This window comes from Lepisma saccharinum, chromosome 8, assembly GCF_977018435.1.
Source record: "Lepisma saccharinum chromosome 8, izLepSacc3.1, whole genome shotgun sequence".
Lineage (NCBI taxonomy): Eukaryota > Metazoa > Arthropoda > Insecta > Zygentoma > Lepismatidae > Lepisma > Lepisma saccharinum.
The window spans coordinates 57414486-57438188 of NC_139236.1; the positions used below are offsets into that span (position 1 = coordinate 57414486).

Genomic DNA, 23703 nt, shown 5'->3' on the forward strand with positions numbered 1-23703 from the left:
TGCCTATGAACTTATTTGGGTTCAAAAAACAAGGTATTATGGACCTGCCAACACCACAACCCTCTTCTGATATAATATCTAAAGTAAGTGGCTTGTTAATTATTCATCTGAACAGCATACTTACAGATGTTGATGATGAAACAGGCAAAACATTGTACATATTTAACAATAATTTAAATCATTACCAATTACCTGTAGGTGGGCAATTACAATTTATTACAACCCCTGAGGGCAATGTCAAGATTTCAATAGGGAAAAATATTTACAGAATTAAACACTCAAACATGATTTCTGGCACTGTATATACTGTTTCTGCTGGTGATTGCTTATATATTGAGGTCCCTGGATCATATGACAAGCTTATACCCTTTTTTATAGAATTAAGAATCAGATACTCTATAATAAATAACTACTAAACAAAATGCCTAATGATATTTTTGGCCATACAAGGCATGAAGATCACAGTGATGAGATTCTGATGCTTGATGTCAGAGTCAAGAAATTAAGAAGTGATTTACAAGCTTTACAAACTACACTCAATGCCAGTCTTCAATTAGAAATTACAAATTTGCAATCACAATGCATGGACCCTCTTCTTAAAATTGATTCTGAACTCAAATTGTTGCTTCAGAAATATACTGATTTGGCTACATTAGATAATTTTCAAAGTTTAGAAGAAGCTGTAGCAGCTCTTCAAGCCAAATTTAAGACCCAGGCTAACAACTCTGAGCAATTGAAACAACAATTGGAAGAACAGATAAATAATGTCCAGGCACAGCTCCAAACAATTGTCAAAAGCATAAAATCACAAGAAGATTTTGATCTTGTGATTTCCACTCTAAAGGAACAGATTCAGTCACTCCAAATACCTAATCTGGACCCTCTGAACAATGCCATAGCCGAGGTTAAAGAAAAAATTGAGACACTTGAAAATTTTATGAACAATTTGCCATCTTCTGATGCTTTGAATGCAATAACTCGGAGTGTAGCAAATATTAAGTTGCAACTTGAAACATATGAAGATTTTGGAAAAATTCAAAGTTCCATAACCCATCTTGAAGGTACAATAGCAGCAGTGCAAAGTGATTTGGCAAATGTACTAGAATCCCGATTGCCTGGGATTGTAGATACTCTTGTCAGTGTCCAGCAACAAATCACAAAGCTTGAAAACCTCAACACTGAATCTGAACTATCTCATTTTCATCATTTGATTGATGATATCCAAACAAAACTTGAAATTTTACAACAATCAACACCCTCTCAGGCAGATATAGCTTTGCTCCAAAATGCTATGCAAAATGTGGCTGATGCTTCTGAATTAAACAATGTGAAATTGGCACTTGAATTTTTGCAAAATACAGTCTCAAATCTTCCTACATCACAGGAACTTAAAAATATTAAGAGAGCAGTGAATCGCATATTGAAATCAGAAGATATCAAGAATATCCAAGCAGAGATCAAACATGTCACTCAGGCAGTGGCCACTCTTCCAACTAATCAACATATTAATGAATTGCATGCCCTTTTTGAGGATATCAGAAGACAGGTCCATGATCTTACAGCTCAAAATTCAAAATTGGCAATTGTTGAAAATTTGCAACAAATTGTAGCTAATATCAAGCAGCAGCTAGGGACCATGGAATCCAATCAAGCAAATGCTCTGTCTGTTTTTGCCACCCAGCTCCAAGAAATTGTGCAACAATACAAGAAACTTGTTGTGGACATAAAAATCAAGCCAGGCCATGATGATGTTGTTAGGACTATCAATGAGCATCTTGAATCTGTAACAAGCAGATTGCTCACAGCAGAAAAGGAAATAACAGGCATAATCGAGAATCCTAAACATACAGTAATTCTTGAATTGTACAGCATCCCCAACAAAGAATATGATTCTCCATTTACACCAGGAGGCAAAATATATATGCTGTCCCCTGCACAATTTTATTACCAATTTTTTGTTGGGGGCACATTGAGACCAATCAAGATCAAATATTGGCTTCAACCACAGGCACACCACTACCCTACCTTATCAATAACAAATGCTGATAACAAAGTGAAAATCACCAGTGTGGAATTGGAGGATTTTACAGATCCCAATACATTAGAAACAGCCTATACTGAAGATGATGGCTCTTTGGAATTTAAAATACATATTGGGGACAAATTATATTTAGAAAATCCTGCAGTATCAGCTGCTGAACACCCCATAGTTGCAATATTCTTGTTTACATATTATGTCTAGACAAATTATTGTTGATGAATTACACAGACAAGCCAGACATAATTTTAAGAGACTCCCAGTAGTCACAAAGGGCATAGATGATTTATGGCAAAGCGACTTGATTGAAATGGCAAGTGGACAGTTGAAAAACTTAGACAAAATCAACAAGAGCTACAAGTATCTACTCACTGTTATAGACACATTTTCAAAATTTGCCTGGGCTGTGCCACTCAAATCCAAGACTGGAACATGTGTTACAGAAGCTTTTAGAACAATCATCAATCAGAGTGGAAGATCCCCGCGCTATTTGCAAACAGATAATGGCAAAGAATTTTATAATTCAGTGTTTCAACAATTTATTAAAAGCCAGGCAATACAACATTATTCGAGTTACAGTGACCTCAAGGCCTCAATTGTAGAGAGATTCAACAGAACCTTAAAAAATCTTATGTATAAACAATTTACACTTCAAGGTAATTATAAATGGATTAATATTCTTCCAGAACTTCTACAAAAATATAACAACTCGGTCCATTCCACAATCAACATGAAACCCTCTGAAGTAACTTCATCTGATGAGCAAAAATTGATCAGCACTGTTTATTATCCTAAATATCAGCCAACAGCAAAAAAACCCAAATACAAGATTGGTGATCAAGTAAGAATCAGCAAATATAAGCACTTATTCAAAAGAGGCTTTACAAGAAACTGGAGCACTGAATTATTTACAGTGGTTCAGGTTAAACCCGGGACCCTTAACACATATATAATAAAGGATCACCGAGGAGAAATTCTCAAAGGCAGGTTCTATGAACAAGAGCTCAGCAAAACTAAACAGCCTGACACATATCTCATAGAAAAAATCATCCGCAGAAAAGGCAACAAGTTACTTGTCAAATGGCTAGGACTTCCAGAACACAGCTGGATCGATGCAAACAAAATAATAATATGAACACCTGGGATGTTATAAAAAGGCTGCCAGAACCTGAACAACAGAATAAGAGAAATGGCAAATTGCTGCCTGAAAATATTAGGTGTCTTATTGTTGGGCCATCTGCTTGTGGTAAAACTACACTAATGGTTGATAATTTTTTATTGGCACCCAACTGGTTAGACTGGAAAAACAGGCACTTGTATATCATCTCTAAGAGCTTGGAACAATTAAAATATCAGCAGCTGATGAATCTATATGATGGATTGGATATTGCCACTTTTGAACCAGATGTTAAGCCACTTGATGAATGTCTCGATAATTCTGTTGTTGTGTTTGATGATATTATATTGGATAATCAAAACAAGGTTAGAAATTTCTTTACACAGGGCCGGCACAAAAACATTGATTGCTTCTACCTGGCACAGACTTTTTCTAAAATTCCGAAGCAGCTGATCCGAGACAATAGCAATTTTATATGTGTGTTTCATCAAGACCATACCAACCTCAAACACATACATGATGAATATGTAGGTGGGGACCTGAGCTACAATGATTTTTCCAAGTTTTGCAGCAAGTGCTGGAACCAGGACAGTTATGGCTTTGTCACAATTGATATGACAAGAACACCCAATAGTGGCAAATACAGAAATAAAATCAACAATTTTCTAGACATTGAAACATAAATAAATAACCATGAAAAGGCCAATCATTGATGATCTTAAGTTAAGAGATTATCTTGTAAAAAGATTTAAGGGATGGAAATCAGAGAACCGTGGAATTTATGAAAAACACAAACAAACAGAACAGCCTGTAATTGATGCTATTAATAATTTAGGTAAAAATATCAAAACTGTTACAGAGCAAAATCAAAATTTGCTCACAGAGCTTGTACCTGTAGCTGCAAGGAACATATTAGATTATCCAATCACCCCACTTTCAAGTATTCATACACCTAGTCCTATTGCTCCTAGAAGAATTGAGGCTAGTCAGGATCCTATTGAATTGGGTCTTCTTGCTCAAAAATATTTAACCACACCTAAAGACAATAAAGATGAGGTTTTTGGCTTATATGCTGACACAGAGCTTGATGGCAGCATCATACATAGAATTGGCAATTTCAGAGTAACATTTATGGGAGATGATATAATTGTATATTCAGAATCTCGACTTGGAGAAAAAGGTGCTTTTGTTAAGTACACCGGAACACCTGGATTATGGGAATTGATGACTAGGAAAAGACCTGGCAGCTATACAGATCAAGATTATGAGGATTACAAAGAAATATTAATAAAATCAGATGCTCTATACCAGAACAATGATCCCACACAAAAAAGAGTCAAGTCGAGCAGTGGGGCAAAATACAATAATTTAATCAAGCCCATATGGTCACAAATCAAGACTGGGAGTGGAATCAAACAATACAACACCCTGCCCAAAGAATTTGTGTGGGTTGATGATGTCAGGAAACTTGTAGATAGGCTATTGGTGATAGCTGGGGAGGAAAATGCTGGCAACCACAATTTTTACAATGAAAAGGTTGGAATTATGGACATGATAAGCACCAAATTGTCTAATTTTATAGTGAATGACACTAAGGGGATTGGATATCTTATAAAAATTATTAATACTCTACCACCTAAATTTTGGAATATTTCTGAGGGTCGGGGCCTTGTTAATGACATTATAAACAAGCTGCCATTTGAATTACATATTCCAGGCTATCAATATTGTGGTCCAGGCACAAAACTGGACCATAGATTAAACAGAGGTGATCCTGGTGTTAATCCCTTAGATGCTGCTTGTAGAGACCATGATATTGCATACAACACACATTCTGATCTTGACAAGAGACATGTTGCAGACAAGAAATTAGAAGAGGCGGCATTTGGCAGATTTGTAAGCAAAGATGCTTCTTTGAGTGAAAAAATAGCAGCATTGGGAACCACCATAGCTATGAGCACCAAACAAAAATTGGGGTGGGGGTTGTGAATATGTATATAATAAACCTACAATGAAGGCCAAGGGTGTTATGTATCAAATACCTTATGCAGGTCTCAAATCTCTTAAAACTATTGACAGTCTTTTGACCAAAAAGCAGCGCAAGAAAAAAAATTCTTGTATTGCCAAGGGGCATGGTATGAAATTGTTGCTTAGTACCCCCCAATTAAAAAAATTACAGCAATCAAGAAAAAAATCACATGTGGGGGGATTTATATTTACCATCCCTGCCATCTTAGCTGCTCTCGGGGCTGTTGGGAGCTTGGCTGGGGGATCAGCTGCCATAGCAAAAACAGTAATAGATGCCAAGAAAAATAGGGCAGAATTAGATGAGCAGAGGCGCCATAACCTGGCAATAGAGAAACAAGGCAAAGGTGTTAAAAGAGCCATGAATAAGTTTAAAAAAAACAAGAGCCGCTTACAAACCAAGATATTGAAGCTTTAATCAAGCCACTGGGCATCAAACATTTTAGAGGTGTGTACATGTCTGATTCTTTGCCAGAACAACCACTCAACAAAGAGTGTGGCATTGTTAATTTGGATAAGTTCAAAAATCAGGGCACTCACTGGATTTGTTATCTTAAATATTTAAAAAATGAGGCATTTGTGTTTGATTCATTTGGAGGTGTTCCACCTGAAAATTTAATAAAATATCTAAATTCAGCTAATCTTTATTACAATAATGCCCGTGTTCAAAATTTCAAAGATGTTAATTGTGGACATTTGTGTTTATCTGTTCTTAGATATATGTCTCAAATAAATAAACCATCAATTGAAGATTTTCAAAAAGCCTTGTGGTATCTGAAACATCATGGGGGTATTTCATCTCACCAGCCAAAATTCAATATTGAAACTCAAATTGCATGATGATATTGTATATCCCAAAACAATAGCTCTCAGGGCATTTTATGGCATGTACCTAATCCCCAATATTACACACCACAACAATACAATTGCAGTAGGGGATGAAAAAATTGTCATCACTCCAGGGCAATATAATCTGTCCACTTTAAATGCTCAATTACCCAGAGGTGTAGTGTTAAGTCAAAATTCTGTCACTCACAGAGTAGAAATTGTATCTGCCACAGAAACAGTGGATCTGGGTACTATAGGAGAGCTGTTAGGCTTTGAGAACAACACAAAACTTGAACCAGGCATCAAACACACTGCTATGAATATACCCAAATTCTTAGCCATAGAGACTCTGAATATTCACTGTAATGTGGCTGAGGGTATGATCACCAAATCAAATGGCATAGGCACTCACAAACAAACAGGCATCATTGCAACATTCAAGCCTAATTCTGAATTTATGGAGCCCATCATCTACAATCCATCCCCAACATTATATTTTCCTGTGTGTCATAACAGAATAGATTATATTGAATTGATGGTCACTAATGAAAAAGAAGAATTAGTTGATTTTGCTGGAGCCACAACAACTGCAATCATAGAGATTAATATTTAAATAAAAATACATACAAGAAGAAAATGGAAAATATTGAGAGTTATGAGCTACAATCATTCCCCCCAAACAGGAGGACATTTGCAAATTTAAATCAACCCAACACAGAGATTGAGGTTGATCTTGATGTAGGGGATGGATTTATACACCCCCACAGAGCAGATCTATACATCAAATTTGATGTTGTAAAGCTCGATGGAACAGATTATCCGGCAAATTCAAATATAAGATTGGTAGATAATTTTGTGCCGCATCTATTCTCTGAAATTGAGATCAGAAAACATGGCGTTGTTATAAACAGAGTGGATTATCCCGGCATTACCTCCACAGCTTTGGCCACATTGAAATTATCCAAAACCGAGGCTTCATACTACAAAATCGGTGGATTTGAGGCTGGTGAAAAGATATTATCTAAGAACCACACAGTGCTGTTCCCGATGCGCCTATTGCCAGGATTCTTCTCAGATTATAAAGATATTATGTGGAAGGGTGGTTTAAGAATCACATTTAGAAGAGCTGCCAATGATAACAATGCTTTGATGAGGTACAGTGCAATAAACCCTACAGGAGAAGCTCTGCCCAATACCCTACCAGATGCAGGCAAATGCATTATTCAGACTATGGAGTTAAGAATCCCTGTTGTTGAATATGAAGCCAGTTATGCTCTTAAATACAAAGCTGATATAATAAAAAATCCACAGGTTCCTCTGCAATTTTATACATATCAATGTGTACAGAAGCCCGCATCTGGTTCTTATTATGAATTTGATGCCACAAATTCATTCTCCAGCATACAATACGACATGCCTGATTTTGTAGTGGTATTGTTTCAGACTGGGAGACACAACAATCAGGAAAAAAATTCAAGTAAATTTGATAGCTGCAACATCAAGAACATATATCTTAAAAATGGCAGAAATGAGGTATTTCCTAGAGAAAATTACAATTTAGACATGTCCAAGGATGATTTCCTTAAATTATATGAAGCATTTACATCCTTCAAAAGGGTCACTACTGGCAATACTGACATGTATTACACACCAGATGAATTTAAAGCACAGAGACCTATGTTTGTAATCAATGCTTCAAAAAGAAAACAGGTTGTGGTGAATGACAGAACAAATATTAAAATTATCTGTGAATTTCATGAGGCATTACCTGATGACACCATATGTAGTGTTATTCTCATAGGAGAAAAATCATATGTTTATGATGTAAGAAATGAGAGAGTCACGGAGCAATTCTAGAGAGTCTCTGCATATTGCATTGTTTTAATATTAGATTGAACCTGGTATCCAATTGAACTTAAATTGGAAGTAAATATGTGTGTGGGTGTGTGTCTTGGCCTAGTTTTAAGTGTGGCCATCAAGAGGGGCATATTTTTGACAAGTTTATGGACAACAATCTCACAGAAGTGCCTTTTGTAAGTATGAGCAAAACAATCTGAGGGGGCTCTTCCTTTCCGAAAAATTCCTAAGGGCATTTTTACAAAAATCTTGGATTAGAGGGGGTTCCACGCTTGAGCAAAAAGCTCATATGCCCATGTTGAGCTTGTTTTTAAGTGTAAGCAAATCTGCTGGAGGGGGGCTCTTCCTTTCTACACTTGTAAGTGGTGCTTGTTATAGCATAAATCCCACTACTTGCCGCCATTTTGTTTTTTTAGCGATTTGGAGCACATAGCTTAAAACTTCAGATTAGAAAACATAATATTTGGATTCAGCATACCCAAAAACATAATGTTTGACACCAAGATCACTATTTTGTTTCTGCTCCTTCAAAAGTTATTAGGACCTCATTTCGTATGGCCGCCATTTTGTGTTTTAGCAATTTGGAGCAAATAGCTTAAAATTTCAGTTTAGAAAACATAATATTTGGATTCAGCATACTCAAAAACATAACGTTTGACACCAAGATCACTATTTTGTTTCTGCTCCTTCAAAAGTTATTTGGAGCTCATTTCGTATGGCCGCAATTTTGTTTTCTAGCGATTTAAAGCACATAACATCAAAATCGAGAGTGGCAAACAAAATATTCGGAATCAGCACATCAATTACATTCAGAAAATGTTGTTTGCCCGCTTTTCCTCAAAAATGCTTCCTACACTTTTTACAGCCACATTTCTGATAATTTGCACCAGGCTAATGCCTACCTAGTCTATTCCGTGTCGTAATACAAATGTTACCCCTTTCCTACAAAATAATAAAACTGTCCATGGCAACCGTGATTTTATAATGTCGTTGCATACATATATAGAAACACCAAGCTTTCTGGGACCTCAGAAAATACGTAAACCATAGGCTTCCCCGTGACTTTAACTAGCGACACTAGTGCCACTGCTCCGACGCCAGGGTTTCAAATGCCTTGGTGGATCTATAGGATAGGTAATATCGTTTTCCTAGGGTTCGTGAACAAAACAAAAAGTAAATTGTTTTAAAGTCCATTTTATATTCCGATACGTTAATCGGGACTGGACTTAAAGTTTAAATCGGAATACGTACCACTTCGCAATGCTCCTTTACAGGGGATCAAACCCAGGACCTCTTTGATTACACCACCATCGGTGAGGCCCCTGAAATCATTGAGGAAACTTGTTCATCTTCATGTTCTCTCGCCCTGTGAAAGTTTATTGGTGATATAGGGTGACATCCTACACACGTCTTCCAGGCATACACAAGCGGGCACCCCCCTCCCCTGCACACACACGTTTGTATGCTTACAGCACATGCTGTGCCCTCCCAGAAAAACAATTCTAAATCCGCCTATGGATATATCTGCTATCAAATAATGAACGTCACTTACCTCGACAGTTCCTTGACATAATTTTGCAACAAGGTTTCCAATATCTTCTGTTATGCCTTCTTGTTGAACATCAGAGTCTGAAAGTTCGCACGTTTCACTCTCGCAATTCGGATGGAATTCCTCTGAACTTAAATCGACCTTTTCTGAGGTTCTATTTGTGGAAGGTGAAGCTTCAACTTCCATTTTTTGTTTCTTTTGGAAATAATCTAATAATGTATTTCCCCTCTTTTCTCTATCCATCTTTAGTTCCACGTCAAAAATCTATTACACACGCAGAAACGTAACACACAACACGACCACTTCGACTTACTACCTTGCAGACTGCAACTCGCTACAACCCCAGTGAACACCAGGACTTGGGACAAAGATACGGGGCGAGTGTTTGTGGTTCCGGGAAGTGGAACAGCTTGGTCCAGCTCAAATTACTTCACTAGTGTTGACAGCAACCAGTAGTGTCAGTGTCAGTAGTGTTGGCAACTGCTAAATTATTTACGCAGAAATTCAAGTGAGATCTTTCACAAATTTTACAAGAAAATTCAATAAACTGAAGGCTGGATATTTGGTTGAGGAAAAAAAATGTAATTTGTAAAGAGCACAAGAGTAAATCGTATAATATTTTGGCATATTAATTGTTTTAATTTTGTTTATGAAACTGACTGGGCCTGTTGGGCTATATAACGCATCCCTCCCTTCCTCCCGGCATGCTATTGTACAAAACATCGCTTGCCTCCTTCGTAAAACCATGCTTCGCTACTGCCTGCAACAATTATTATTATTATAATTATTGATATTTTGAAATAAATATGCATCCAGGTGCGATATAAGATTTTGACTTACTTTGCCTACTAATTGTAGTGAATCAAATCTGACAGAACTTTGCTCTGCTGGCATATATGGTATAAGAATGGGAAAGAAAGAAAAGGGAAGTTAGCATCACTGTCGTAACAGGAAAGGGAGGGTCATTCTCCTAGAGGGTCATCGTGGGTGAAAGAAAAGGGAGGAGGGATTCCTTCAGTTCGCATTCCAATGGTTACAGCTCTTTTCTTGACCATACTGAGAAGGGAATTCTCTTTCTTTTTCAGTGACTAAGGAATGAATGAGTGCCTGTGCATTTCTGACACTCAACTCCAATATTATCAAAAAAAAGTAATTGAAGAAGCAAATACATTTCTCATTGCCAAAATGTAAAAATTTTACAATTTTGGCGATTTGGTACTCAAACCATTTATGAAATAAAATTTATTTCACTTTTGCTTTGAATTTTTTTAAATGACGAAACCAATGGGGGGGGTTAACCCTCACCAACCCCCCCCCCCCCCCCCTGGGCACGCCACTGGTGAGATCAGTCCATAGAATATGAGTTGTGAGTTCCATATCGTAGCAGCGGTGTGGCCCATAAATATATTTCAAAAACTGGATCATTAAAATTGTATTTATTAAGTTAACTATGCATTAGCCGTTAATGATTTGAAAACGTCCATTTTTGATGCGTAGTTGGATGGCGGTAGCAAAAATTGACTGCCTTAGACCAACATTTCTTCAGTCAAATTTTTTGCAATGTGGTGTTGTGGTGTTTACGTATCAAATAATTAATTTCGAGTGTTTCATTACTCTAGCAGACATGGTTATTTTCTAGTCTGCTATAGCCGACCCCCGTGGCGGAGTGGTTAGCACATTGCGCTACTACGACAGGGGTTCCGGGTTCGAATCCCGGCCTGGGCATGGATGTTTATGAGTGTCAATTCATCAATTTCAGCACATCATCACTCATCCCCATCTTCGCAATTAGCAAAAAGTGGCACAAAAAGCGAAGTAAAATATAGCAAATCAATCAATCAATGAATCTAGTCTTCTATAGCCCTTCACGCTTTTCCATCCCACGTGAATTCTTCTGGCGTTCAGAACTTACATCATAGGCGTAGCCAGAACTTTATATTTGGGTGTGCACAAAGAAAAAAATTAGGTCTTGTACCTTTCTAATAGCATATTTTGCAACACAATCACTTGGCTCGTTAACTGCACTGATGTTTGTAAAGGAATATAAATTCACTAAATGACAGTGATGAAAATTTCTGAAGTATATGTACAAGGGTTGGATAAAAAGTAATGGCAACACTGCTGTCCCGTGAAAGGGGTGAGTCACAGCGCCACAAGCGTTTCGTGGCTGATAAAGGAATGTCAGACGAGGAAGTATAGTGAGTGGGAGCGATTGTATGTTATTCAGTCAAAAACAGCAGTGCTCTGAAGCAGAGGACGAGAGTGCAAGCGCCCTAACAATATGTTTAGGCAAGAAGAACAACGTCTCTCAGGCAGACGGTCAACGCAGCCTATTTCTGCACCTTCTTGCAACACCTTCGTCTCGCATTAAGAAGGAAGCGACGGCACGGTGTCCCATCATCGTGCTTGACAATGCAAGGTGTCACACTGCGAACAATGTGACGGCGCTCCTGCATAACTGGTAGTGGGACGTACTGGAACATCCGCCGTATTCACCGGTATGAGACCGTGTGATTACGACCGTTTTGTCAAAATGAAGGAACCACTGGGCGGGAAGCACTACGACACGCGCGAAGCCATCATACGTGCTATAGGGCGGTCACTGCGGGACATCGACAGAGATGGACGAGCTGACGGTGTACGACGCCTTCCATACGTGTGACAGAAGGTCGTAGAGATGAGGGGCGATTACTTTGAAGGAATGTAACACGTGCTCCTCTGCCAATACAGTCAAGTACCAATTATACCAGTGTTGCCATTACTTTTTGTCCAACCCTTGTAGTAGAAAAAAATCAAATTGCATAGAAATTACACACACACACAAAATGTTCATAAATGTTACAAACAAATACATCAAAATACACGTCATCTATAACAAGAGACGTCTGTAAAAAGGTACAATGTTCTTAAACTCATCAATAACTTAATTTTCATCAATAGACTAAGCTTCTTCCTGTTCCACAAATAGCAAGAGCAGGGCTTCCAATCTATCCTGCTTCTGAGTTGCTCTTAATTTAGTTTGAACTTGGGTAAGCTTGGAGAAAGCTCTCTCACACGTGCAGCTTGTGACAGGTATAGAAGAAAGGCGCTGCAGTACAGAGTAGAATGCAGTAAATATCTTCTTTCTCCAATGACATCAAAAAATCGAAAATCTATAGACACCCGTTTCATCAGCGATAATGCACACGTTTGTACCAAGTAATGACATTTTCAACTTCTTACAAACTGCCGCTTATTTTCTCCCCTATTGAAATATCTGTATTTACTTCTCTTTGATAAAGCAGCCCATTAGGGTGTGCCTAGGCACACCCGGCACACCCCGTAGCTACGCCTATGACTTACATAAAGTACATATTATTACTAGGGACCTTGGTTTATCGAAAACACGATAACATGTTAATTGTTAATTGCTTATGTATGTGTAGTGACATGTTCTGAATACATTTTTCATCCATTGAAATTGCGAAATAACGCGAATTTTGCATAAAATGCGAATTGTGGCCTCGGGAATTTCAACACATTTTGTGCTTAAAAACGAAAAATACCGCAAAAATTCAACATTCTTGAGTTGAGGCTTAAAAATTTTGCCGTATTTACCAATGATAATGTTCACGTGCAAAGCTTTATCCAAAAGAAAACTAATGTGCGTGTTATACATGCAATGATTCCGACAGCTACATGAAACCACGTGGAAATCGAGGTTTCCCATGAATTTTCACCTTCTATCTGGGAACGTTTAACATCACCGAGCAAAGTGACAGGGTTCTGACGGGAAAACGAGTGCGCACCTACCGTCACTCGGGAGCCATAACATCGGTATTTGTCGCGAGAGAAACTTTTTGCTGAACTAATCCTGCTGTAGAAACATAGTATATACTGAACTTTACTGTAAGAAAGTCACAATTTCAAATACTGTACGTACGTATAGCATTGTTTAACATTTTTAACTAACAACATTTTTGAACACGATAATTCATTGTTGTGCGCGTTATTTCTGCTTGAGTGACTACAAGCCGGATGTGGGCCGGACTACTGAGAGGGCGGCTATTGAGGGCCGGATTAGCGAGTCTAGTGTAATAGAAAATAACTTTCTCAAAATTCGTTACCAATGTATGGAACTGTCACAAAAAGGCTTAGGCCATGTGACTTGCAATTTAAGATCACAATCACGGCATAATAATGGTATATTTTCCAGGAAAATGTACTAAAATAATAAAAATGTAATTGTGTGAAAAATAACACCGAAAAACAAAAAAAATAACACCATTTTAATAAAAAAATAACATCGAAAAATCAAGTTTATTACATACAACTCTGGAAGAATTTGATTGATTGATTGATTGATTTGGTGTTTTAAGTCCACTTTATGTAGTAAGGCTAATCGGGACTGGACCTACAGTTTAAAGTGGGATCCGAACCACTATGTGCTTTTCTTTCATCGGGTATCGAATCCGGGACCCCTTGGGAAGAATTTGAGAATGGCATGTTCACCTCGCAGTATTTCATCTAAACATGAGTTTTCTTTCTTGTATCACAGCTCCGCTAACCTTGAACCCCACTTTCTCTGTCACCCAAACTTCTGGCAAATTTTTGTGTTAGTTAGTGCCGTTTTGTGCCAGCTCCATTAAGGGTTAATGGACACTTCAAGTATGACTCCCACTTTCTCCTCTTCAATGAAACAGAAAGTTTTGTTCCAGTTTTGCCGACCGCCGCGCCGACTACCGAAAATTGCAAGTCTTGAGGAATATTTGTGAAGTTTCTAGTCGTCACTTTTTGATATATTATTTTCGGATTTCAACTAACTTTCTGCTTGGTAAACGCAGATAACAGACTGTATCTATCCCTATAAACATGTGCTTACGACTTTGATGGGTACAGTGACGTGCACTGAGGAGTAGCTAGTCTAGCAGAGATAGATCAATCAATCTCAAATCTCTTAATTATTTTCATATTACAATATTTATTGTTTTGCTGAAGCCACAGTTCATATGCAACACTTTTTTTCACGCGCTTCTCGTCCCTCGGTGCGTTTAGCGGCCTAGCTCGCTCTTTCTCCGCCTCACAGTTCCAGGTAGAAACGGGTTTTCGAAGGGAAAGGGAAGATTTCTGTCTCTACCTCCCTTGCCCCCTCGCCCCCGCTCCCATGGTTGGAAGCCCGTGCTTTCAGGTCCTCCAGTCTATCTCCTATAGGACAGATAGGGGATTGGATTCCCTTCGCTTCCTTTGTAAATCCTCTAAAGAACTAAGGGGAAATTTTTCTGCAGTACTTCTGTCCTCTGTATTTACACTACTTTTTACACGTTGTACAATATGTATGTATAATATGGGATGTACTTTTATTATTTATGCAATTGGAACATCTTATGTGCAGACAAAAATTTTATGCTTTTTTTAAAAATATGGAATATATAATGATTAAATAACAAATATTTGCTCACGCTCTCTCTTGCTCTCGTTTTAGTAGTGTCTCTTGGTCTCCAATAAAAAAATGGATAAGCTAAACAATCATAAATACGGATGTATTTATTTGGGGAAGTGAACGCGCGTTCTAATTCTTCTTGTTGGTTTGGTTTATTTTACTTCGCTTTTCTGCCACATTTGGTTATCGCGAAAATGAGGATGAGTGAAGATATGATCAAATTGATGAAGGGACCTCACAAAGAACAATTCAGGCCGGAATTCGTAACGAGCGTGCATTCTTGTTCTTATGTGTTGTACTCTGCCTACAGTGAATAATGAGAAAATTAGAAATGAAAAATGTATCCCAGAACTCAAAAAGCCAAATGAATATCATTGAAGAAAGTAGAAAAAGGTGTGTTTAAAGTTGTGTTTTGTTACCCATCGCTTTTTCTAGCTGTATAGATTTAATCGGAATAAGTAGCTAAGAGTTTGGAAAGTCGTGAGGTACAATCATAAACAGAGAATTCTAGGCTCCTGATTTCACAGTGCCCTGCAGATGCACTGGGAGGAAATTATTTGTATTTTCTTCTCTCTTCCATCGCTTTACCTAATTTCTGCCATGACGATGAACGTTGATTAAATTAAACGGGTGAAGAGTGGTTGCAAATAAACACTCATGCAAAGGCCAGGACTCGAGCCCGGATCCTTCAGTAACGTGATCGTGAGATGGGGAAATTATGGAAATCAAGCAATGCAAAATTTTTGAAAAAACGTTATCATATATAAAGATGGTATTTCAAAAATTCAATTGAAAAGTACTACTCAGGAAATATGCAGTTTGCTTTACCGATACACACTTATCCGAATGGTTAGCGCCTTCCTCACATGTTTGTTGTCGGCCGACCTCCGTGGGAGAGTGGAAGTGGTCCCGGATCTGTACCCGATGGAGGCATATAGTGGTTCGGATCCCACATTAAACTATAGGTCTAGTCCCGATTAGCCTTTCTGTGTATAAAGTGGACTTAGAACGTCAAATCAACCAACAAATCAACCAACCGTGGGGGAGTGGTTACCACAGCGCGCTACGACACCAGGAGTTCCGGGTTCGAACCCCTACCTGAACATGGGTGTTCCTTGTGTTTGTCTCTTCATTAATTTTGTCGTATCATCTTCGCGATTAACCAAATGTATAAAAAAGCGAATGAAATCAAATCATTCATTGATTGATTGTTTGATTTGGTTTATTTTACTTCGCTTTCCGCCATATTTTGCTAATCGCGAAGACGATATGATAAAATTGATGAAGGGCAAGGGACATACATAGATCACCCATTGCCAAGCCGAGATTCAAACGCGGCATCTCTGGCTCAGTAGTCAAATTAAATCGTTTTTGATTTTCGAAAGTGGGTGGAAGTTATGTGTACAATTTTTTGTAGTCATTCCTAACTTTGCAATTTTTCCTGTATTTGCTGTTCTTTTTTTTTGTTAGTAATACTGGGCCCTAAAATGGGGAGGGGATTATGACCCGTTGGGCACGCCACTCATTGCTACCCCAAGTGTCGACGTCACCGCACGTCACTGGATGGGTTCTACTTCAAAGAAACAGGCCCCGCAAGAATGCACATGCTGCAGTGTTTCAAAAAGGTGGTTTGTCAGCTGCAATAACTGTGGTCGATTTTCTCAGCTTATTACATTTTGAAGATAGCCCCCGCAAAGGCGTCGTACAAAGATACCAGTGAAGCTTTTGCAATGCTCTGTTTTTGTTACACACACACACACACACACACACACAGTCATAAATTTGAGGATATTCAGAAATTTCAAAGCACTAACGAAATGATAAATGGTAATGTCCAGGTGAAACTACAAATTCGTATCTTCCTAATTTAGCATGAGATATTCGCGAATAAAATTATCCGATATGCCATCTGGTGGGATTTTGAGGAACCACTCCATGCGCTACTACTAAACTGAACGTGAACAAGGATGTATTCTCCATAGAGCGGCCATATTGGAAGCGACACTAGCACTCAGGTGGTAATTTTAATCGCGAATTGTAAAGACTGGATTATATTGGCCGTAGGCGTGACTAGCGGGGCGGATCAGGATTAGCCATATGTGAAGGAGCCAGAGCAATGATTACGAGTCAAACTCGTAGGTACTTCGAAAGACAAATTCAAAACACCTGTTTCGCCTCGAAGCAATTCTCCAGTTGCAGGACCAAGTTCATTCATTCCTTTTGGGCGAAGAGAACGTGAGACCATATTCAGAATTCTTCCACATAGGTCACGGCAGCCAACACATCGCCTGTGTCTATTAGCGAATTTTCAGTTCTAGAATTATTAGCAAACCCTACTAACTTTCTCTCGTCTGGAGTGGACTAATCTCTCTTTAGGGACCTCAGCAAACAAAAAGGTATTGGATATGCGAAGAGTTGTATGTGGGTCAGACATAGTTACAAATCTCCACTCCTCTCTGCAAATTGAGACTTGATCAGGGACCACAATTCTTGCCCAGAGTAGAACAGAACGAGTAGGTATGTTTCGGCAACAGAGAACGCGAGGGAACCATTTTGTTTGCATTAATTTTCAATACAAAACCTTTACGCAAGTACCATATATATGAAAGCAGTCACTCAGGAAGATCACTGTGTCTTCTCCCTATTTACGATTTTATTTGTGTTAAATGAACATATTGGTGTCTAGAGGCTAGTGGCGGAGTAACTACTTCTCTGGAGGAAATGCATGACCGTCTCTTTAGTTCATTAGTTTTCGAACGTCAGAGAGAGGTGTTGATATTTAATCTTATAGTTATGGATGATTTATTGTTAGTTGGGGAAGAGTTATCGACTGATCATTTATATGTAAAGTTGCTAGGGATGAAGAACACTACCGTATGACTTCTGGCGCATTATCTTTTTTTCACCAAATATTGTGTTCCATCAACCAAATTATCGTCAAAATAATATTATATTTTATTTTGCATGAGTATAAATTGCCCTATAACAAGGAGAACGAAATGTATTTTGGGATGACGCATAGTGTGGTAAGTGTCAACCAGTCAAAAAAATCCCTGGCCTGCACTTACTCAGTTTATTTCAGTGTATTATATGTCAAATATGAGAAATCAATTTAATCTTTTTTTGGGTAACATGTAGTCAAACACATACCTAGACCAGGATTCGAACCCGGCACCCCTAGCCTAATAGCGCACTGTGATAATCACTTCGCCTCTGAGGTCGGCTGTTGCAAAATCATGTATAAAATCATGTAGCAAATTAAGCTAAGAGATTACTGTTATCTTGATATCATCACGTATGTATGTATTAAATAAATACATACCTACAATAAACGTGTTTTTTTAGCAGTGACACTTAAAGTATTTAAAAAATAAGGATATTATATTTTTTATTTAAAATATATAACATGGCCAACGTTTTTATTGGGGGAGGTGGAAAGTAGGGGAAGTAGGGTGCAAAGTTAGGAGTGGCAGGGTGAAAAAGTGAGTGGGGCTGGGCGCCAAAAATCCACTCTGCCCAGGTGAAAATTTTATCTTAAGCCGCCCCTGGATAAATTCTGTTTTTAAACACTGTATTTTGGCGAGAAATATCTTGCTTGACCCCTTGAGAGAAATCCTAGATGCAAGTTTTATATCTTAAATAAATCCGCATCTTGAATATTCTTATTTTTGGTTTCTGAAAACATTATACGAGATATTGTACGTATTGCCTTTTCAACATGTGTTACGTGTTTCCTGGATCGCATCCAAAACAGACCTCGGCCTCGTATTTATTTTGTCAGAACTTTGCACCTCTTTGTGTTTCAAGTAGTTCTAGATTCGACCGTCAGATGGCAGATTGAGCACAGTTTTTAGTGATGATCGATTTTTGTAACAGATGCACGCCACGCCGTACTGTGAGATAATGAAAGTTAAGCTTTCAGTTGGTCATATTTTATATGTGTACATAACAATGCACATATTCAATAAGTACAGTTCGTTGAAAGTGTTTAACAGTTCTTTAGTGTTTTACTTACCAAGTCCTGCTCTCGCTGCAAGCGGTTGATTCGCTGACACAGCTCCATGCCTTACAATCAGATTTGATCGGTGTGAAGCAAATGTTCTTAGCCCGTCCAGGGTGATGTCCTGTGAAAGAACAACGGTTGATCACTTTATAACGAACCTTTTGACACACTTAACATTATAAACTATCTGTAAATATGCTTCTTTGTGATCCAGGTGTGAGACAGTTGCCTTTTTTGCTTGTACGAGTATGCACAGACTGCTGCTAAATTTACTTGTGTTATCAGCTGGCTCTCTGCCTCTTTAAGTCTTACTTACTTAACATGATTTTTTGTGCTCTTTAAACAACCAATAAGAGGGTAAGATGAAAAACAAGTTACCGAAATGTGTGCCATATCTACTTCATCCTTTTTGTAAATACACTAACACGTTTCGTAATTTGGTCAATGACGAAACTATGAGGGCAAAGTTGCACGTCGTAAATGAAGAACAGCGCATAGTAGTGCATTGGCTGCGAGAGGTACGGGGATCGTTGCACCTCCACAACGTATCATTCTATAGAATGATGGGATCAGAACCAGTTACTTCGCAATTAATTGCTGGGTGATGTAAGCTATTCATCATTCATCCTCTATGATGAGTGCACTCGTCATTGGCATGACGAGTTAACGCTTAGCAGTACGAAAGGTACAAGCAAGATTTAGGAATTTAACAACTTGAAAAGGCTACGGTCACTCGTTGGGTTTTATGAACTTTTGAACCTGAATCATGGCTGGGTTTAGGATAGTTACCTGTCTATCTGACGAATGAAGATAATTAAGATGAATAAAATAAACTTAAGTCCTCTGTTGGCTTCTCTATCGGCTGACCAGCGCGTCGTCTCACTTTTGCTCCACTGCTCTCCTAACCTCTCCACTCTCCTCAATTCCAATCAAAAGTCAGTCAGTCCCCTCTCAGCTTGTCTCACCTCTATATTCCCTAGGCCATGGAGCTCTTCCTCCATACCGAATCGTGTTTTTAATTGCCACCATGCAAACCGCTTACTCCATAGGCAGAAAAAACTACCTGTTTCCTGAATACCTCAGGAGGTTTGCATAGCACAACACTGTGCATTGTTTACATGCCTCAGAGGTTGAGACAACTGAGATAAACAAGTGAATGCCCTGGTCAACATAAAGCATTCAGAGAGGCTTTTTTTAAAAATAAACATATAATCTTAGGGATTGATACGGTACTTACAGGCAGTTTGGTATTTCAAAAAAAATCAGAGCGGGAAAATTACAGTGACTACTCTTAGAGCATTTGAGCGTGGAAATATTATATACGAAACATTATACAGTATATTCCGCTCCCTTAGAAAGTTGTCCACTTTTACAATTCCAGCCCCCTCCGAAAAAATTCCTGCGTATGCCAATCTGGTGCAGTCCTGTATGCGATATATATTTTTTTAATTTTGTTATTTTATGTTGATATACTTGCTCTTTAGCTAAATCGGGACGATGAATGATGGGTACATGAAATTGATGAAGGAGCATAGCTATATATCCGTCCCGAGAGACAACCCGGGAACGTCCAGTGGCACAATTAAATTTGGGGAGGGGAGTAAGATTCATATAAGCAGTATTATACATGTGCCTCTCCTGAGGATTATTTTGGGGGCTGCAAATACATTTCCCCCTTAAATTCGGCGTTTATGACTGGGCCAGTTTCATGTCAACCAATTTCGTAATGGAGGTGACTATAAGGGTGGAGGGGTAGTAGTCAATGTCAATGTTATAGCTACTATTTCTTCAGGTTAGGTTCGCCGAATCAAAATAAGATGGCAACTGTTGATTACTGTGATTGACAAACTTAACATTAGATCTGTAAATATTCTACTTTTCGATCCAGGTGTTACACTGGACTCCTCAGGCGTGGCTCCGAGATGCGTATAGACCTACTTCGTGTATACTCCGTATAGGGGCCGCAACCTATGATGCTAGGACTGATGACGTGAAAGGATTAGTCGTGTGTTTTGGGAAAATACCTGTATTTAGGGTGACCAGACACATACATTCAAAAAAGAGGACAGAGCATGGCGAAAAAGAAGGACAAAGTCATAAAAAAGAGGACACCGCTAAAAAAAAAGGCACCACATTGCCATTACTCACAATTTAAGGAATATTAAAAGAAATCTTACCAACGCCTTGGTCACACTACTTTTCAAGTGATCTCTTTTAATAACTTCCTCTTACCAAAGTAAAGAAAGCAATATCCTAATCTGTTATTTAACAAATAACAAAGAATATCTACAATTTGAAGCACATAATTTTACTCCTTTTCTAATTCTTGGATATTAGAATGAAATATCACCACAAGTGAATGCAAATGTAACAAGTAAGATTTATTTTAACTTATTTCCAAAATTAGAATTAAAATTTTAGGTAATTTAGAATGTTTCAAGAAATATGATTTTAATGCTAGGAACATTTCTAACACTCGTTCAACAGCAGGGGAAAGTGACAGCCACCTTACACTTACCTCATATAAGTTTCTTCCATCCTTTTAAAAGCCGGATATTTTCTTGCAAGATCATTGTTGAATTTACACTTTTGATTAGTTATTTCATGAAAGTAAATATTACTTAATAATCAAAATTTTCACTACGCGTTTCTGTATCGCCTATGTATAACCCGAAAAGGAACTGGCCGATCTCCGTGGCGGAGTGGTTAGCACACCGCGCCACAACGCGTAGGGGTCCCGGATTCTAATCCCGGGCCTGGTATGGGTGTTCTTTGTGAGTGACCCTTCATCAAAATCATCATATCATCGCTCATACTCATCTTCGCGATTAGCCAAAAGTGGCAGAAAAGCGAAGTAAAATAAACCAAATCAATCAATCGAAAAGGAACTTCATAGACTCAGACGTTAGAGCATTTGACTACCATGCGAGAGAGAGGTTCGATCCAGGCGGGGGAGATCCGGGATTTTTCCTACCTGTTCAAGCGGATCCGACGCTCACGCAGCGTCGTATAAAGTGGATACCTGGAGGAAGCTCTGGGGGTTTAAGACGGCCAAGGGCTTTGTGCTGATCACATTACCCCCACCTTCGGCCGCGATCAAGGAAGTGTGGGGCCCTAACTCCACACCTCCTATACGTCTTCATGGCGTGGTGCAAAGCACAGGGGAGCACTTTACTTTTACAGACTACGTGCGTTCCTGCAGTTCCAAAGGGCGAAGCAACGAGTTAGAATAATACTAATGACTAGGGTGTGGAATTTTGCCTATTTTATTTATTTGTAGTAAAACACAGGCTTTAATGTTTAAAGTTCGTTTCATGGTGTTTCTAGTCCAAAAACGCATTTTTATAGTGCCTATAAATGCCTTTTTCGAGGGTAAGTACCTATTTTGCTTAATCGTGCCAAAAAATTGCTATTCTGCAATTTTTGCATACTTCAGGTTTTTATTACGTGCCTTTGGCTTTCCCTACATTGAAGAAGGCTTTGTTTATGGACCACTGTTTACATTTTTTGTTACAATGATGCAAATTGTTTTTTTCATCGTTTGTTCAAATGCGCACAGTCGTTAGCACAAGCTCTTTTTGTGAGAATTACTTTAACAGACGATTCCCCACAAATATGAATTTCGATCAAGAGAGTATTAATAGTTTGTTAATCGTTAGCGCACTTTTATGTATAAACTGAAGTTCTAATACAGTATAACTGTATATTGTAAAGAGAAAATTAAAATAAGTTCACATTCATTACCCATTTTTTTTTAAAAAAATTTAGGGTGTCTATTTTCGTGCATTTTTTAGTATATAGTATCTTTATAAGTGCCTATTTTCATCATTTTATGCCTTTTTTCATCATTTTGTGCCTATTTGAGAGGTTTTTAGTGCCTATAAATCCGCACCATACTAATGACTCAGTCGGGAAAGTGTTCGTGTTCTGCTCCCAGATGCTAGGTGAGCATTGCTCGAATACTTAACGCACCCCAAGTGATATTGTCACGCACTGAAAAGGATCAACTCAACTGGACTAAGCAACGCAACAACGCAGAATCGCTCCCCGTGACACCTGTCACGCGGATTAAACATTACATGAATTATAATACGGTCAGGATAAGTGCCTACAGTCGTAGTTACCGAGAATAAACCTAGGAGGATTTGATTTTAAGTACCTGAAATGACGTTACATAATACTACGGTGGTTCTGAATATACACATATATTAAAGCACAGATAAATACACAGTACATCTTGCCCTCTTTCACTCGATCTCTCATTCATACACTCATTCCATGGCATATTGCGACAACATGACAATTACAAAGGTTAGATTTATTAATACTTTGACTATACTCATGCTATTTCTTGGCTACCTTGCCGTTTACAATTTACCGTTTAGGATTTTAAGTAAGAGTAAATAATTGTTCATTGTGCGAACCCCTTTTATCTTTTCTGAAGGTATAAATATATTTCAATGAACTTTTGTTTGCTGTTAACATAAACTCTGATCTACAACATTGATTGTCCGCCGGAATACCGATGTCTAGTTATGCCCTAGCACTGATTTAAGTTATGCAATGATTTGATTTACGCAGATTCGCGGTAGATTGGCGTCATCTCTCTCACACACGCACATGGTTGGATCTTACCTTCGCGGCATTCCCTCTGACCTGGGTAGGGTGAAAGTGGTCCTACAGTTTTTGAAGACGTCTGCACTCCATTGTTGCACTTCGCGGTTACCCTGGTTGGCGAAAATGGATCTCCCGGCAGTTCCGTATGGCCTCATCGGATCCTGGCTTCACTCGTTCACTTCACAGGGACGTCCATGACGGTACACGTACACTGTCGACTCCATACGACAACTAGCGCAGTAGTAGGTCA

At 38.5% G+C, this 23703-nt stretch overlaps 1 protein-coding gene across 2 annotated transcripts in view; it reads right to left on the reverse strand.

The window, feature by feature from the left end:
* The window catches only part of LOC145991021 (glutathione hydrolase-like YwrD proenzyme), a 90162-nt gene that overhangs the window by 52835 nt on the left and 13624 nt on the right, over positions 1 to 23703 (reverse strand). For both annotated transcript variants that reach the window (XM_083126689.1, XM_083126688.1), the window contains exon 2: positions 18849 to 18957. In XM_083126689.1, coding sequence (XP_082982815.1) covers positions 18849 to 18957 — 109 coding nt within the window. The remainder of the gene's footprint in view (positions 1 to 18848; positions 18958 to 23703) is intronic.